Source organism: Pleurodeles waltl, chromosome 3_1 (assembly GCF_031143425.1).
Source record: "Pleurodeles waltl isolate 20211129_DDA chromosome 3_1, aPleWal1.hap1.20221129, whole genome shotgun sequence".
NCBI lineage: Eukaryota > Metazoa > Chordata > Amphibia > Caudata > Salamandridae > Pleurodeles > Pleurodeles waltl.
Genome location: NC_090440.1, coordinates 1,896,446,564 through 1,896,464,615, shown reverse-complemented (window position 1 = coordinate 1,896,464,615; position 18,052 = coordinate 1,896,446,564). Strand labels below are relative to the sequence as shown.

The 18,052-nt window shown below is 47.5% G+C and overlaps 1 protein-coding gene across 4 annotated transcripts in view; it reads left to right on the top strand.

The window, feature by feature from the left end:
- Positions 1 to 18,052, top strand: part of NBEAL1 (neurobeachin like 1) — a 672,403-nt gene that overhangs the window by 560,224 nt on the left and 94,127 nt on the right. For all 4 annotated transcript variants that reach the window (XM_069226032.1, XM_069226034.1, XM_069226033.1 and 1 more), the window contains exons 44-45: positions 536 to 653; positions 9,236 to 9,333. In XM_069226032.1, coding sequence (XP_069082133.1) covers positions 536 to 653; positions 9,236 to 9,333 — 216 coding nt within the window. The remainder of the gene's footprint in view (positions 1 to 535; positions 654 to 9,235; positions 9,334 to 18,052) is intronic.

Here is an 18,052-nt window from a genome sequence, read left to right as displayed (position 1 = left end):
CTTTACAGATTTACACCAAATCAAAAAAGGAATGCCTTCTGACTGTAGTTCTGCTTCAATGCCAAGTTTGGCTTGTAATATTTACAATAACAGAGAGCAACATTTCTGTGCTCAGTGAGCATTAGCACACCTCGCACGTTGGGTGCAGCGCATAGGCAAAGATCAGGCTTTATGACCAAGCACTGCTGCGTACAGCTGAAGACTGGAATATCACAATTGGGAACATACAAATCTGAAAAATAAACTTTTTCTTTATGGTTCTAATTTTGTCTTGCACTGGTGTGTCACTATCAATGTGTCTGTTTAGGATACTTTTATGTTATAGCTTATAGATAATAGATTTCACATAAAATATGTTTTTGACAATCTAAATTTGAGGCACTCTGTCTTATTGTGGCAAATCAGTGATGAGCAAGACTTTGTTCAGGAACACTTAACTGAGCAATTTCTGCAATAGATACTCTCCTCAAACACACACAAATTAAAAAATACAAATCATCAGTGGTTTGCTAACGTCCTGTTCCTTTCTCCCCAGGAGTCTGACTATGTCTCTGCTCATCTGCATGAATGGCTTGATCTGATTTTCGGCTACAAGCAGAGAGGGCCGGCTGCAGTGGAAGCTCTTAATGTGTTCTATTACTGTAGTTATGAAGGTAGGGAAAACGGATTGTACATTTGACATTGTGTTAACCAATGTTTTACTCTTTCCTCTCTCTGTAACATAGGTTCACCTTCATAAGTAGAGATTATCCTCTTGGTGCCCGAGGAGCAGTGGAAGAACAGAACACAATTCAAACACAATTGAATGCTCCTTTTTCCTTAATATAGAAGTTCCATTCAAGTTTATTTTTTTAAAACCTTTGCTTATTAAATGGGCCTTATAGGGACTGGAGAGCCCAACAAGTCAGAAGACACCGTTAAATTTTTTATTCTATTTTAGGATGTGAAATAAACATTGAGCTCTCTGTCAGTCCTATTTGCTGATTGAGAATAGAATGGGCTGGGCAGTCCTTGTCTGTGCAATGTTAGGACAATGTATTTTAAAACTCTACCAGACATTACAGATCGGTAGTATTGAGAGTCTCCTCTGTGGATGTGCATGTTATAGCTTGACTTCCACTAATGACTATTGCGTGCACATCTTTGAATTTGGGGTTCTTTGCCCTGTAAGTGGCTGGGTGTTAGTTTGCCGACACATTAAAAACTTCCCCACCAACGCAGAACACATTTTGCTTGTGGATCTGTTGTGAGGCTTAAGCATTATAGAAGTTGGGAAGGTGCCACTCCTTTTGCCACTAAGAATGTGAAAGGCAAACATGCATAATGCTGTTATGAAGCTTCAAGTAGTTTCAAGTCATTACTTTGTAGCTCCACCTCATGTATCTAAATGCCGTACATGCAGCACCCTGAAAACATTTTGATCAAGGCATGTGTGGCTGTAAATACACATGCTTTGCATACTCCTGCTATCTAGTGCTGTGTTGGGATGTGTGCAGGTTATTTTTCTTCGAAGAAGTACTTCAAGTCTCGAGGTAAAGTGACTCCTCCTTCTCGGTGATAGTGCGCATGAGCTTCAACTCCATTGTTGGATTGTTTTCTTTCCACCATCTGGTTTGGACGTGTCTGCTAACGCTCCGGTTCCAGACTGTTTCAACTTGTGCTTTACCCTCGTCAGTATTTTCAATTGTGCTTTCTTACTTTGCTTATTGAGGAGTAGCTACACCAATCGTTGGTTGACACGCCGCGGCCCTCCAGGGCCATTTTAATCCGTCTTTTCCAGTCTTTCAAGAGAATGCCCTGCTGGTGATGGAACGGACGCCCTTCAGGTTCTGCCCTCGCTGTTACACGAAATATTCCGAACAGACTTACATCAAGTGAGTAATCTGTGTCTGTCCCCAGAACACAGGGAGGCGGATTGCGAGTCTTGTTGATCTTTCCGTTGCAAAAAGACTTCACAGGGAAATTGGGCGCATTGGCCCACATTATGTCATTGGTGGTAAAAAAAAAACGCCTACTGCCACGGTGACGACCGCCAAAATACCGTCACCACGGCTGCCATCCTTCTGCCATAATATGATCACTGCCAGACTTCTGCCACAAGAAGGGCGGAAATCTGGCAGTGATCATACTGGTGGATGGTGGTAGGCTGGCGCTGCTGCCACCAGCACAGACACACAAGTTGAACATTGCCAGACATATCATGACTTGTGATATGGCCTGGCGGTCTTCTGCTGGCGGGTGCTGCTGGCGGTAGCAGCAACCCTTCCTGTTCCCTCCCGGAAGACCTCCTAGAACAAGGTAAGTTGGGCTTCCAACAGGGGAGGGGCGTGTGAGGGTGGGGGGATGTTTGTGTCTGTGTGTGTGCCTTGAGTGTGTGCATGGATGTGTGAGTGTGTCCATGAATGCACCTGTGTGTGCAGTGTTGTTTGTGTGGGGGTATGCAGGTGAGTGAATGCGTGTAAGAATGGTGAAGTGAGTGCATGTCTGCATGTCCGTGTGTGCGAGCATGTCTGGAAGTATGCATGTATGCCAGTGGGAGTGAATGGGTGTATGCGTGGTGCGTGTCTGCGGGTGTGTTCGTGTATGGGAGGTGTGGGGGAGTGAGAGGATCGGAGGGGGTGAGTGGAGTGAGAGGATCGGAGGGGTTGGAGTTTATATGGGGGAGTGGGGCGCATCAGGTGGGTGTTGAGGGGTGAGGGGGAGCTGCCTACCAGTGACAGGGAAGAAATTCTCTGTCACCTGTCGGGCCTACCACAATGGTTTGCATGGTGTTTCTAACCCCACGAAAAACCATGGTGGTAGGCAGGCTCAAAATGCCGCCGACTGTACTATGCCGGCTGCTGGGCCCGGCCCGGCGGCTGATACTGCCATGGCGGTATGAGTGAAGAAGTGGCAGGTTGGCTGCAGCCAACCCTCCATTCTCATAATGTGGCGGTCCTACCGCTACATTAACAGTCACCGCCGGGGTCATAATGACCCCCATTATCTCAAAATGTAGAGGAGAAGCATCAAAGACACTCCTGATATCTTCGGCTACGAAGATGTTGGTGAAGAGGAACAACACCGGGAGGCATCCATTGCAGGAGAAAAGGCATTCTATCCGGAGCGCAGTTCTGACTCTGAGCTCAAAGTTGATCTGAAGATGGAGGAAGTCATGCTAGCTCAACAGCCTGTAAGTATGGCTCCCCCTCTACCTCCACCCTTTGTCAATCAATCAAAAAAACACACAACCCTCTCTGATCTGGCCATGGTTGGCACCAAGTAACCATTTCGGAGGCCCAGTCCTTGAGCTTGGCACCGAAATACCAACTGAAGCACCTCAGCGATGACCCGACCCTTGGTGCCGAGCCGACCATCAACCTCCACCTCATTGACTCGGAGTGGAGCTTCGGCGCCAAAACACAAATATGGTTCAAACCCAAAAGTTTCAAGGTCAGTTCCAAAACCTGATACAGAAAAAATAGTCGTTCCTATCCTTCACAAACTGCAGGAGAAGGTGGATGCTCAGCAGAAACTGATACGTATTCCGCCTCATACTGGCTATATCCTCGCAAAGCCTTCGGATACGATCCCTCCACCACCCAAAAGACAGCTGTCCTTCTAGGAGGCTCAGGACTCTCCAGCATCACTAAAACAAAGGGAGAAATCAGACAAAGCAATCAGCCCTTTGCCTTTTCTTCCACTACTACAACCACCACCACCGACCTCCTCCACTCCACAGCTTCCACCACCACTACTTTGCATGCCTCCATCACAGTCACTTGAAATTCCCCTAGATATTTCACCTCAGAGATCTCCCCTGTCTTATACAGGCGGCCCTAGTGCAGGGAATAATTCCTTTGGGCACCACCACGCACTGACTTGTGGGATGCATATGATGTAGACACTGCAGGTGACACGGATCTGGACTAATGTCCAGCTCGTCCCCTCCTGACAGCTCTACAGCTAATTAGGAGCTAATCGGTATGGCTTAGGCATTTCATAATGTGCCACTCCACAGAAACCTCAAGAGAAGGATTTCGTTTAGGCTACACAAAAGTCCACCCATTACTTAATCATGCTAAAGGGCAAATTACGACATACTTAAGGCATTTTTAAAGACCTAGTTACAGCTAGAGTAATCACATGCAGGGTTGATAAAAAATACAAACCTTTCCCCATCAGCCCTATATATATTAGAGGGTAAGTACCACAGGACTCACTGGTGATTACATCTGCTCGCAAGCGAGCCAATTCACAAGCTATCTGAGAAACTTTGCTGCCAAATGAAGAAAATAAATGTAGCAATGCAGCGGGGAAAAGGGTTATGACACAATCCACCAGTCATTGGATGATTGCCAACTCAGTGGGTCTGCTCACTCAATATGACCACACACACTGGGATGAGCTGGAAGACCTCCTCCAATATCTCCCAGATGAGCACAGAAAGTGGGGACAAGAGTTTGTCTCAGAAGGCAAGCTAATAGTAGGCATGGGCGGTGAACTCCGCACCGCTCGCAGAGTTTGCAAAGTTTTTTCCACTCTGCGTTCCGCTTAGAGCGCAGAGTTTCGAAAAGCTCCATGTAGCAAAGCAGAGTTTTTTCCTCGTACGAGCTCTTTAAGTTGGCGACCGCAACCGCTTCCTCCACAAAACCCTGGACATCCACAATAGCTTCATATCACACACACCCACCACACATACCCCTCGCTCACCCAACTCAACCCCCACTCAAGACCCCCCCACCACACTATCCACATGGACCCCTACCACACACGAAGAAACCGAAAAAAACATGAACTCCATCCACTCCGGTTCCCCCTGCGACCCCTGTCCACACCGCATCTACAACAAAGCTAGCCCTACCATCGCCCCCATACTCTACAACATAATCAACTCCTCTTCCGACTCCGCCACCTACCCAGACCCCTGGAAGCACGCGGAAATTACCGCTCTCCTAAAAAAAAAAAAGCCGACCCGGAGATCCTCTCCAACTACCGCCCCATCTCCCTCCTCCCTTTCCCCGCCAAAGTTGCAGAGAAATTAGTCAACACCCGCCTATCCCACTTCCTCGAAGCAACCTACACCCTTGACCCCTCTCAATCTGGGTTCCGCAAGAACCACAGCACAGAAACCGCCCTCATCGCATGCACAGACGACATCAGGACCAAAGTCGACAAAGGCGAGACCGTCGCACTCATCTCCTCCTGGACCTCTCCGCAGCTTTTGACACCGTCTGCCACCACACACTCCGCACACGCCTCCACAACATAGGAATCCGCCACAAAGCCCTAGACTGTCTCACCTCCTTCCTCACCGACCGAACCCAGAGAGTCCGCCTTCCGCCCTTCCACTCCAACACTACCAAGATCACCTGCGGAGTCCCCCAAGGGTCCTCCCTCAGCCCCCCACTCTTCAACATCTACATGATCCCCCTAGCCAACATTCTCCAAGCACACAGAATCACTGTCCTCTCCTATGCAGATGACACCCAACTCATCCTCTCCCTCACCCGCAACCCCACCACCTCCAAAACCAACCTACATGCCGCTCTCCTAGACACTGCCAACTGGATGACCACCAACCACCTCAAGCTCAACTCAAACAAAACCGAAATCATCATCTTCGGCCCCAACAAAACCACATGGGACGACTCCTGGTGGCCCACCGCCCTAGGCCCCGCACCCACCCCCGCAACCCACGCACGCAACCTCAGCATCATCCTCGACCCCTCCCTCTCCATGACACAGCAAATCAATGCTCTAACCTCCTCCTGCTTCCACACACTCCGCACTCTAAAAAAAAAAAATAAAAAAAAATCCTTCAAATGGATCCCCCCAGAAACCAGGAAGACAGTCACCCACGCACTCGTCAGCAGCAGACTGGACTACGGCAACGCCCTGTACGCCGGCACCACACTCAAACTCAAACGCAAACTCCAAAGAATCCATAACACAGCCGCACGCCTCGTCCTTGGCCTCCCCCGCCACGAACGAATCTCACCACACCTCAAATCCCTTCACTGGCTCCCCATAGACAAGAGAATAACATTCAAGATCCTCATCCACGCACACAAATCCCTCCACAACACCGGCCCAACCTACCTCAATGAAAGAGTAAACTTCCACACTCCCACACGCAACCTCCGATCAGCCGACCTCGCCCTGGCCACAGTCCCCCGTGTCCAGCGCACCACCACAGGAGGAAGGTCTTTCTCCTACCTCACCCCCAAAACCTGGAACTCCCTCCCCACCGACCTTCGCAAAACCAAAGACCTACTGATCTTCAGAAGGAACCTCAAGACATGGCTGTTCGACCAGTGACCCTCCCTGCTCCCCCCCCCCCCCTGCGCCTTGAGACCCTCGCGGCTGAGTAGTGCGCTCTACAAATTTCTTTGATTGATTGATTGAGGATGGTTGTGATGGTCGCTACTGCTCACGTTGAGAAACCTTCCGTTTGTGTTGAGAAAGCTGGCATTTAAGTAGAAAATTGACTTGAGTCACAGAGAAGAAGCAGTGCCCTTTTGGGCTGCGCGTGGTGCTGTTCGTGATGATTTTTCAGCACAGGACAAACACCCGGCGCTAAAAATCAGCACGGGCGGCGTGACGTAACGCACTCCACCGCTTGCGTAGCTCCACATAGCATGGCAGTGATTTTTGGTTACTTTGCAGAGTTCCACTAGAGCCCACACCTAGCTCATATCAAACACCTCCATATGTTGTGCGTTTGACTCTGTTGTTACTCCAGTTAGAGGTGTCAACAGGCATCTTACTTAAACACCATGCATGGCTACGTATTTCTGCTTAATGTCATGTTTAGTAAGGAGCATCTCTTTGGTCCCCAAGTCAACCAGACCTTTGAGAAAATTGAAAAAAAACACTTCAAACATCTACTCCCTTGGGCTCTTTTCTCTGCTCTAGTTTTCACAGAAACTCCAAAGCCACCTCTTCTGAGGCCGCCACTTCGAACAAGCGCAACCAAAGTCAACACTCTTCTCCAGGAGGCTACTTTAGAGGCTCATACATAGGCAATAATGCCACGGTTAGAGGCAAGGGGGCTTCCCCAAGAGAAGGAAAATCCACCACTCAACAATGACTTCCCTCCCCTCCACCGACCATACAACACCTGTCAGGGGTCGGCAAGATTTTATACCCATATGGCCAACAATAACATCGGACCAGTTAGTGTTGGACATTATCCAACAAGGTTATTGTGTGGAGCTCACTGCCACACCTCTTAACATTCCACCTCACTGCTCACAGCATGCAACAACAAGTCCACGAGTGGGAACTTCACCCACAAGTCCTCCTCCCATATTTCCAGAGATGGGTGTTCCCTCAGATTTACCTTTTTCCCAACCACAGAAAACATGAAATGCCTAATCTTTGCCTCCAGGTTCCCACACCCACTAACCAAGGGCAATGCACGATGGACGAGTTGGTCAGGGATGTTTGCCTACACTTTTCTCTTCTTCTCCCTCCATTTCTTGTTTGGAAGCTCAGGCAAACATCTTTCACAAAGTTCCTAGTAGTAGCTCCCCCCTGGGCTCATCAACCCTGATTCTCAACATTAATAGACCTCTCTGTAGTTCCCCATGAGAAGTTACCCAACAGGCTGTACCTTCTCACTCAGAATCATGGAGAAATCAGACATCCAGATCCCAAAACTCTCAACTTAGAGATTGGGCTCCTGAGGTCATAGAGTTTGGTAACCTTAATCTGCCACCTGAATGTGTGAACATTCTTAAAGACGCCTGTAGACCTACCATTAGAATTTGCTGTGCGGCAAAATGGAGGTTTGTCTGCTATTGTCATTCAAAACATATTGACCCTTTCAAACCCAATGTACAAAACATTGTCTACTACTTGCTCCACTTACAAAAGCAGGGTTGGTGTTCACATCCATAAGATTACATCTTGCTGCAATGATGGCCTATCTACAGAATAAGCAACATGTCCCTTTATTCAAAATACCAGTCATCGAAGCCTTCATGGAAGGGCTCAAAAGAGTTATTTCACCACGTGTTCTGCCTGCACCTTCATGAAGCCTTAATGTTGCCCTTACATGGCTTATGTGCTCTCCATTTGTACCCCTACACACATGCCCCCTTAAGATCCTCTCTTGGAAAGTTGCATTTTTAGTCTCTATCACTTCACTTAGATGTGTAAGTGAACTCCAGCCTTTAACCTTGTAAAAACTTTTCTTCCAACTTCACAGGGATAGGGTGGTTCTCCGCACCAGCCCTAAATTTCTCTCTAAGGTGGTTGACATTTTCACCTTAATCAATCGAGTGAGTTACCAGCTTTTTTCCCACAACCAGATTCAGTTGCGGAAAGAGCCCTCCACAGATTAGATGTAAAAAGGCCCTTATGTTCTACATTGATAGAACTAAAATATCCAGAAAAACAAAGCAACTATTTGTCGCTTCCTAGCCTCCCCACACAGGGAATCCTATATACAAATCAGGCATAGCCGGTTAGGTAATTAAGTGCATTCAAACATGTTGTGCTAAAGCCAAAAGAACTTTACCTACACCCCCTAGAGCACACACTACTTGAATGAAAGGAGCATCCATGACTTTCCTAGGAATCATTCCAATAACTGACATAAGTAAGGCAGCTACATAGTTCACACCACACACCTTCTTAAAACATTATTGTGTGGATGTTTTAGCATGCCAACAAGTTAATGTAGGCCAGGCAGTACTACACACTTTTTCAAACAACTGCAACACCCATAGGTTAGCCACTGCTTCTGAGGGGGACTGCTTTAGATTCTATGCAAAGCATGCATATCTACAGCCACACGTGGCTTGAATGGAATATGTTACTTACTCTATACGCTTCTGTTCATGGCATGTAGTGCTGTAGATTCACATGTGCCCACCCTCCTCTCCGGACACCTATGACCGTTGCAATGTTTCACTCTTTTTCACATGAACATCTGATTACTTACGCTTGAGATACATTTCATTCTCACCCGCCCGCAGGAAAACAATCTAACAGTGGAGTTAATGCCCATGGGCACTATCACCGAGAGCAAGGAGTCACTACCTTCTCAGTAGGCTTTGCCCCTCATGCTAGAAAGCCAAACCAGAGAGAAGATGCTCTTCAATTGTGCTTGCATGAAGTTAGTTATTGTTTCCAAATGTACGCACAGGCACTTTTAGCAACCAACCCTGTGTATTCAGATGAGATACTTAGAAAATTGCTTTTTTGTGTTGATATTCCCTTACCTCTGTTGCTTCACTCTTTGCAGGGGCTGTTGACCTTGATGCCATAGCAGACGAAAAAGAAAGAAAAGCTTTGGAGGGAATGATCAACAATTTTGGACAAACACCCTGTCAACTGTTGAAGGTAATGCTATCTATAGGAGCTAGCACAGTATCCCAGCTGTTCCAGAAATGTGAGAGTAGTATAATTTAGGAATGGACGGGGTTGGCATATAGGTTCATATGGCAGAAAAAGAACATTTAATTAAATATAACTCATAGGTTTTGTATGTAGAGACAGAGCCTAGAACATTTTACTTGTCTTCATTACCAATTTGTAGACTTTAGGATCCATGCCAGTGAAGTAGGATTTAAGCAAACACAGAAGTACCGATGGGCTTCCCAACATCTCTTTTCTACCCATCCCCTCACCCCCAAGGTTGCAGGAGCAGGGGATTATCTCAAAAGCCTGACCATGAAAGTGACAGGGAACCAAAAGGTACTTCCAAGACTTGCTCTAAGCAGTATCCCTGGTCTGTATCATGTCTACCCTCTTCTTGTGAAGGGGAGGCATGAAAAAGAGGAGGGATATGCTGGTGTGTCATGAAGGATCAGAGCTGTCCACAAAGATCAGAATGATAAATGGGTATCAGATATGGTGCATCGGTATCAGATATTGGACCACGAAAAACTGATACCCACTAGGATCTAGCTAACCCTTGCACCTGAATGGCAAGGGATTGGTCTCCTGTTGGGATCGCCTGGGTCATTATTAGACGTCTGAAGTGTGGTAGTGAACCCCTCCAGAACTAAGGATCCTTACCCAGAGTAGCCCTAGCTGTAGCTTTTTATGCAAGGAGTGAGGCAGAGTCCTGCTCCAGTGAGAGTGGGTTGAGGCTCACCTTTAGCTTCTACAGATTAGTAATTATGAGGAGATGTAAGGCTAAAAGCTAAGAAAAGTGGCTACTTTGTACCTCACAGATTGCAGAGAGAACATCCAGTTTCCCCCTGAATGGTCTTGGGGTAGGTTTCTCACAAACTAGGTGTTACTGTATTGCTATCTGACAAAGACTATTATGGAAAAATAATTGAGTCATATTACTTGGTAATAGGAAGCACCTTTACAAATGAATTTGAAGGGGGAATCTCCTATATCACTGTTTGATTTGAAGAAGCAAGTCTGACGGAAGAACTCAAAATGAGTTACCATTAAAAGAAACTTATCAAATACGTTTACTCTCTGCATTGTTGTAGTTTCCAGTTCCGTTGCTTATCTTGATAACTGGGGGATGCAATAAAAAATTAAATAGGCAGATGTAAGGCTGGAGTTTAGACATTGCCCAAGTAATTAATGAGATGGAGTAGACCATATGAGTAAGACATCCAATCTTTTTCTTTTCTCACACAAACCTGCCTCCCCTTTTCTATATTGATGTGTTTTATTCCTTATAGTTGCACCCTCGGACGTGGCCAGGGAAGATGTCTGACAGATATGCCTTTAGAGTGGTCCCTATTTGCCTAATTCTTTCATTATCCTGCCTTCATCGCTCAAGTACTGCAACACCTTCTCCTTGTATTGACCCCCATACCTCCGGGACACCTTCCGAACAGTCTCCTCTGCTGGTCAGACATTCCTGGTGTTGTCAAAGCCAGGGGCGTGTGTGGGTCTATCTTGGCTACTGCACCATGCCTGGTGGGGCACTGGAGCTTCTCATGCCACACATCCCAGACGGTGACATCCTCCCACTCTGCCAGACCTCCTCAGACAGGCATGGCCTTTGATTTAGGAGTTTTGATCCTGCGGAGCTGTGCCCTCGCTGGTGACGTGCCTGCCTGCTCATAGATGGTGGCAGTGCGTGGGCTTCCTCGACAGGCGCGGTGATGGCCCTGAATGACAGCGGCACGGCCAGGTTCGGCGCCCTTCTTCGAGGTCCCCCTTATTTTGATTGGTAGCATGGGTGCTCTGGCAGTGAGCAATCAGGGGCATGAATACTGAAAGGGGGACGAAGTCTTCTGCTGCCCTCTGGGCCTGCTGGCCCTGAGGACATATTTGGGCACCCGTTTGAGGGATTGAAACTGATGTATTCAAGTGCTTCCACTCAGACTTTCGAGGCGACACTCTGTTGGGTGCAGCCCCTGCTTCGTGGGTGACTGACCTTCTCATCCGGCCTGCTGAGAGTCAGCCATGCATACTTCTGGGCCTCAGCCTTAGGGTACAGGGGTAACCTGAGGCCAGGTAGCAGCGTGACTCTCTTGGCAATGCCCAGGGTTGAGTGGGGCGCTCCTGTACTGGAGGCCTGGTTCGGCCAGCATCATAAGCGAGGGGAGTTGGTCGATCGAGATGGGGCCATCTTGCCCTCCTGGGTTTGGAGGCAGACCTGTGGTCAGTGCTGAGGCACTTGTGATGGAGTGCTGGGCCTGCAGCGTGCGTGGTGCCTAAGGTCAAGATGTGCCTTTGGCTTGAGCTGTGACTGAGAGCTGGACTTATCCCCGAAGCCCCCTTTGGATGCCCTCAGTTGCGGTTCTCTGTAATCTTGGCCTGGCATGCAGGGTGGGTTTGGATCATTCAGCCCTGCTGTGTTGGCAATGCTTGAAGAGGTGCTCGGGAGGCCCTCCTGTGGCACTCCGTGGTGGCTCTGTAGCTGGAGGTGAGGACTCAACCTGGGGACTTCCTGGCTTCTGGGTTCATTGATCTTCTCCCTGCCACCACCTAATCCTCAGGTCGGTCCACACAGTGGCATTTTGCTGTCCCCATTCTGGTCCTTTTAATTTGAGAGGATCACTCCTTGAAACTTTTGCTGTGCTGGTCCTCGGCTCCCTCACTCACACTTAGCTTTCCTTTGCCCCCAAATGGCGGCTGGTGTGTAAGTGGTGATATGTGGGCACAGTTCTTCTGCACAGCGTTCTGTGCACCCCTGTACTGGTGCTCTGGCCTTTCTATTGCCCTCCTCCTGGCAGATGTCCTCGGCTGAACCTTAGACTGGGCAGTGTTCAGTGGGTGCTGTGACAGTTTGTATCAGTTTCAGCACCATTGGTAAGGATAGGGCCCAGTGACACCAAAAGGTCATCACCATCACGCAGTATACCACCACTCCCTAACCTACTCATAGACTCATCCGGCGGGGGCGGTCTGAGATCCCTGAGCGTTCCCCAGTGTGGCTGGAGGAGCCTTCCCGGGGGGCCCCCATCAATGTTATCCATGGCTGTAGAGCAGCATTGGAGGGACAAGATAGCAGGTGTCTCTATCAAAGTGAAATATTTTGCAGCCTGACGTCTGCAAGGTGGTGGATAAAGTGGGCATCACTGAGCCTAATATAGTATCAGTGCATGGTGAAGTGTACCTCCCGAATGTCAGTTATCACATAGTCATCGGAGCACCATGTAGAGGATGCTAAGAGTCGCTCTTGTCGGTTGAAACAGTGTACGGCTTCAGGACTTCCCTGAAAGGGCTGAAAGTCAGTCTGCAGAAATGTTTCTGGAGGATTGGGTGAGTCACGCTCTGTGCCCTAGAGACCTGTCTGATTTTTTGCAGTAAAAAGGGCACACAGAACGTTGGCCCCCGTGCCAACAAAGGAGCTCTACCCAGGGCCCTCATCGCTCGGATCCTGAGCTCTAGAGCTAGGGATACTGTCTTTAAAGCTGCCAGGGATACCACAATCCCGCAATTCAAAAATCATGACATTGCAGTTTATCCAGACTACACACAAAACGTATAGGAGCGACGTAGATACTTCCTTGAAGTGACGAAGAAGCTACAGGAGATGAACATCAAATACATGCTCCTTTACCCAGCCAAACTCCGCATCATAGCTGCATGGAAATTGCACTTCTTTGAGCACCCGGAGGAGGTATGGTTCTGGTTGAACATGTTTGACAGGATCCCACTGCGCACTCTAGGTGGAGTGGACCCCTTCTACACCAGTACGGGTGGTGGCAGGTGCAGGGATCCTCTGAATACTCTGGTCTCATCATGCATTGTAGTCAAGGAAGAACGTACCATGGCTGCTGCTGATACTGAACACTTGTTGGTTCCTGATAAATTGATTACTGAAAGTCCTCCAAATGGAACTGTGATACCCCATTACAATGTAGCAACATTATGCCTGAGCCTGTGGCTCCTTGACCTATTTCTGCTTTGATTGATAGACTGTACTTCTGTCTGATTGCTATGTATTGTTCACTACCCTCTTTCTAAAACTGTGCTGGAGGCCTCTACTAGGGATTATGCCACCCTCAGTGTGGATGTTCTGGGATTGTATTCTTGCTTGTGTTCTGCATGACGATTTGTACTCTGTGATTTGCAGTGGGGGGAGTGATCCTTAAAAGTTTTAATTGACATGCATTGGTGTCCTTTGGAGGTTGGTCTTTGATAATTTAGCCCTGACACATTCATTCAATTGGGCTTGTATGATAATGTTGTTACGTTATACTTGTCAGGGTGGGGGGAGTTTATGCTGCTTCTGTAATATTGACTCACGGGTCTTTGCCATGATGTTGCAGGGGGGCAGTGATGCCCATTCATATCTTGAATGACGCCGGGTAGGGCTGAAATATGTATGTTCATCTACTGCAATGTGAGTGGTTTGTGTAACTATACGAACTGTTATAGAGTTCTTTCCTTCCTTAAGAGGCACGCTTCTGATATCTCCTGCCTGCAGGAGACACATCTCTCTGATGCTAAAGCTAGCAAATTGACCAAAAAATGGAGGGCGCAACTCTACTCTGCTAACAATTTGACATACCAGGGGCGTCCTCATCTGGTCAGCACCAGGGGTCCCATTCGCCTTTACTTTCATGGAGGCTGATGTTGAGAGCCGTTACCTATGGGTACAGGACAGATTAGATGGTATAGACATAGCCGTTAACACTTATGGACCAAACATTGATGAAGGGGAATTTTATCCAAAAATACAGGAGGTTATCTCTCTGTCACTGGACTGCTTCCTTCTGTGGGCCAGCGCCTTCAACTGTGTCTTGAACAGGAAGCTGGATAGGTATCCTCCACGCCGTAACACTAAACCTGAAATGATGCATTCTATGCACAAGACTGTCACCAACCTGGGATATGTGGTGTATGGAGGGAGACTCATCTCTCCTCGAAGGAATTCACTTGTTACTCACCTACCCATACCATTCACAGTAGGTTAGATCGTATTCTTTTGTCCGACTCTATGGGAGGGAAAGTATCTGTGGTTACTGAGCTGTCCAGATATTTATTTGATCAAGCACCAGCATCCTCGCGGTCAGGTGGGGGAAGAGGAAGTGGTCATGCATTAGCTGGAGATGCCCTCTGGGGATCGTCCAGAATGTGGATGGCAGGGATGCTCTCAGAATATTTCGAGATCAGTTGATTCACAACTTGCTGTAGATCCACTGAGTGGGAGGCAATGAAAGCCATGGTTTGTGGGGAGTGTGTTGGACTCTCATGTGGGTTCAGACACACGCTTCAGGCCAAATTGACTTGGGGAAGAGGAACTGGCACACTTGCAACGGCTCTCCCCGGACTGCCCAGCTGGTAGGCAGAGGGAGTTGGAAGTGCAACAACATGTAGCAGATCTGGGGGACAAATACACATTGAAATCATACCGCCAACCTTTACACAGAGAGGGGGACTGATCTGCACGGTTATTGGCATGTATCCTAAGATGGGAAATACCTATCAACCCCATAATTCACCATAAGACTCCACAGGGCCGGAATGTATGCAGACAGAGGGGGATAGTGGATGTTTTCAAAACTAATTTGGAGAACGTATATCACAGCCCTCACCCTTCAGACCCAGTCCGTATACATACATTCCTGACTAACTTAGCACTTCCCTGGCTGGATCAGGGAGCTATCCATGTCCTTGAGGCCGATCTCGCATTAGAAGAGGTCTGGGTGCTGCTGCAGCAGTTGCCTAGGAGAATGATCCTGGTCAGCAATGGTTTCCCACTGGAGTTTTATCAGGCTGTTTCCCTCTGCTTCACCCAGCATATGCTGGAGGTTTACCTTGAGGCCAAAGGTATCAGTATACTTCCTCAGTCCATGCATGAAGGCAGCATCTCGATGATGCTGAAGCCAGGCTCTGACAGATCGTACCAGACCTTCCATAGGCTGTTAACCATGATTAACACAGATGGAAAAGTGCTCTGCAAACTCTAGCCCTCTGGTTATACCTGGTGATTACGTGCTTAATCCAGAAAGATCAGCGGGGTTAAGTCTCCGGAGATTAACACATGCTTTACTCATATTGGAGGGTGGGGAGGATGAGCTCGCCATCTCTCCATGGTTGACTGGCAGTACTTATGCAGATGCTGAGTGCAGTGGGCATTGGATGGTAATTTAGAGCCCGGATGCGTCTTCGGTATATGAATATGAGAATTTGGCAGTAGGTGATGGCACAATTGGGGATTAAATAGGTGACGTTACATATCTGTTATCCCTCTATGTCAATGTCGCCCTCTTCTTTTTGACGGCACCTAGGCGCTCCCAGCCCCTGCTCTTGGAACGTTTGGACATGTTTAGGGAAATCTCACTCCTATGGATTAAGTTCCCTCTGAGCTCTCTCCTTACCCGGACTCTGGAGTCCTTGCTAGTGTTGCCCCTTCAGTGACAAACCAATAGATTTTGCTATCTCGGTGTGATGGTGGCACACACAGCACAGAAATGCTCACAATACAACATCATTCAGGACATGAAGAGTCTGTGTCCTCAGTCTAAATCTGGAACCTCTTCCTCTTTCCCTCATGGGGCGAGTAGCTATCTTTAAAATGGTCGTTTTGCCACGGGGCCTCTACTCCATTCAACACTCATTTGTCTGTCTTCCATCAGATGTGTTTCAGCAGTTGCATACCATACTTTCCTCCCAGATTTGGGTGGGTGGCTGCAGTAGGATAGCTAGGGACATTCTTTTTTGGCCATTGACGGGGGTGGCAGTTCCAAATCTGGAACAATATTATTTGGCATCTCAAATGCAACATGCTGCGCATTGACTCACAGATAGGGACAATTGGGAGAAGAGGCTGTTAATGGACCCCTGGAGGTTTTACTCTTCCTGAGATCGTGATGGCGGGCGGTAGAGGTGCTAGGCATGTCACTTGTCTAGTTCCACAAACTGCCTGAATATGGTAGCGTTCTGTAAAGTTGGTGCTGAAAAAGGCCCCTTTGCAGGGATTTAGTATTCTGGGATCTACCGGCCATTAGGGTGCTCACAGCCTTGCTGGACATGTCTGCCTAGCGGGGATGGTTGTGAGACGCTTTATCCCAAAGAGGAGTTTATCTCATTTGAATCCACCCAGACCAGTTTAAACTGGTTAGCAGGACAATTTTTGCAACACGCTAGCCTAACAGATATAGTTAAAGAAAAATGGACATTGTTCCTGGCAGCCCCTGGCATTTCAAACACCTTCCGGTCCTAGATGGATTTGGGGGAGGGAGGCCTCATTTAGTTTCCTTATTTTACAAAGCTATCACAGTTGACCGGACCCACCTTCCTCCCACCCCTCGCAGGGCGGCCTGGGATAGGGAGATGGGGATATATATTGAAGATTTGCAGTGGACTGCAGTGTGCTGCTTGGTAAAGTCCAGTTCGAGCAATGGCAGATTCAAACTCACACTTTTCAGTTTTATTCACCACACTTGCATAAACCCCTTAATTCTGCATAAGATGGACTCATACAGACCAGCTCATTACCCCTGCTGCATCTTTTCTACATTTGACATGGAATTGCCTGCCAGTTCATTTGATTCTCGGGTGTTGGCAGTCTTTCTTATCCCATGCCTAGCAGACCCCCACCACTTGCGTTTTGGGCGGCGTCTGAAAAAGTAAAGGTCTGAAAATGGTGTTTAAGTTCCTACATCTGCTCCTGCTGCTCAACGCCAAGTGGCAATCATATGGATGGAAACTGTGAGTCCTAGTCTGGACAGTTGGGAGGGGGGTGTTGCTGAACCAGCGTTGGCAGAGGAGATTCGGCTAAAAATATGTAGACATGACAACAAACTGGGAAATGATCTCGAGTCATGGGGAGTTTCTGCTTGCCGATCTCTTAGACCCTTTAGACCTTTGCTGGCCCCCTCTGCAGAGGATGACAGTTTGTCCGGCTTCTCCAGTGCTTGATATTTATGTGATATGACACTTGCAGGATTGTTCCCTGGCGCAGGTATCCTTTACTGGGCACTGCCTTTTGTATATTACTCCACCATGGATTTATATGTGCACTTTATTCATTCATGCCGCTGCTTCCTATGATGTGGTTATGCATGGCCTTTGTTGTTGTTTCTTCTTTCTTGTTGATATAAAAATGCAAAGTAATCATCCTATAAAGGATGTCTTTTAAATTATATATATATTTGCATCCTCTCTTGTTACCTAATACAGTAAGTGACCTCATTGTCATTGTTTGCGATTAGGGAAATAGCGCCTGGCCCTTGCAGGGTCATTGAGAGCATAAGGAGATACTCTAGGTTTTGGAAGAAGCATCTTTCCAATAACCTGTGAATACTGTTTGTTGTTTTGTAACTCCTGTATCCTATTATTCTTTTGCACACCTGGTAGTTCTCTGATTTCTCTCATCCGTGTCTAGGACAATTGAGGATTTGAAAGACTAGCGATGTTGGAAAAATATTTAGTCACTTCAATGTGTTATTTTAGGAACCTGTTATGCTGATAGTATAGGTGAACCCTTATCGGTTGTTAGAGGTTAAAGTAATAACCCTAAATGCTCTCTTTTGTTGTAATGTGGGCGAGCAGTTAATGCTTATCAGAGGGTAGTGCTAAGCATTTGTTCAACACAGAATCAATAAATGAGATACACACTCAAGAAGAAACTCAAGACGAATTTTAGAAAAAACACAACAGTTTTATATTATTTTGAGACACCAGA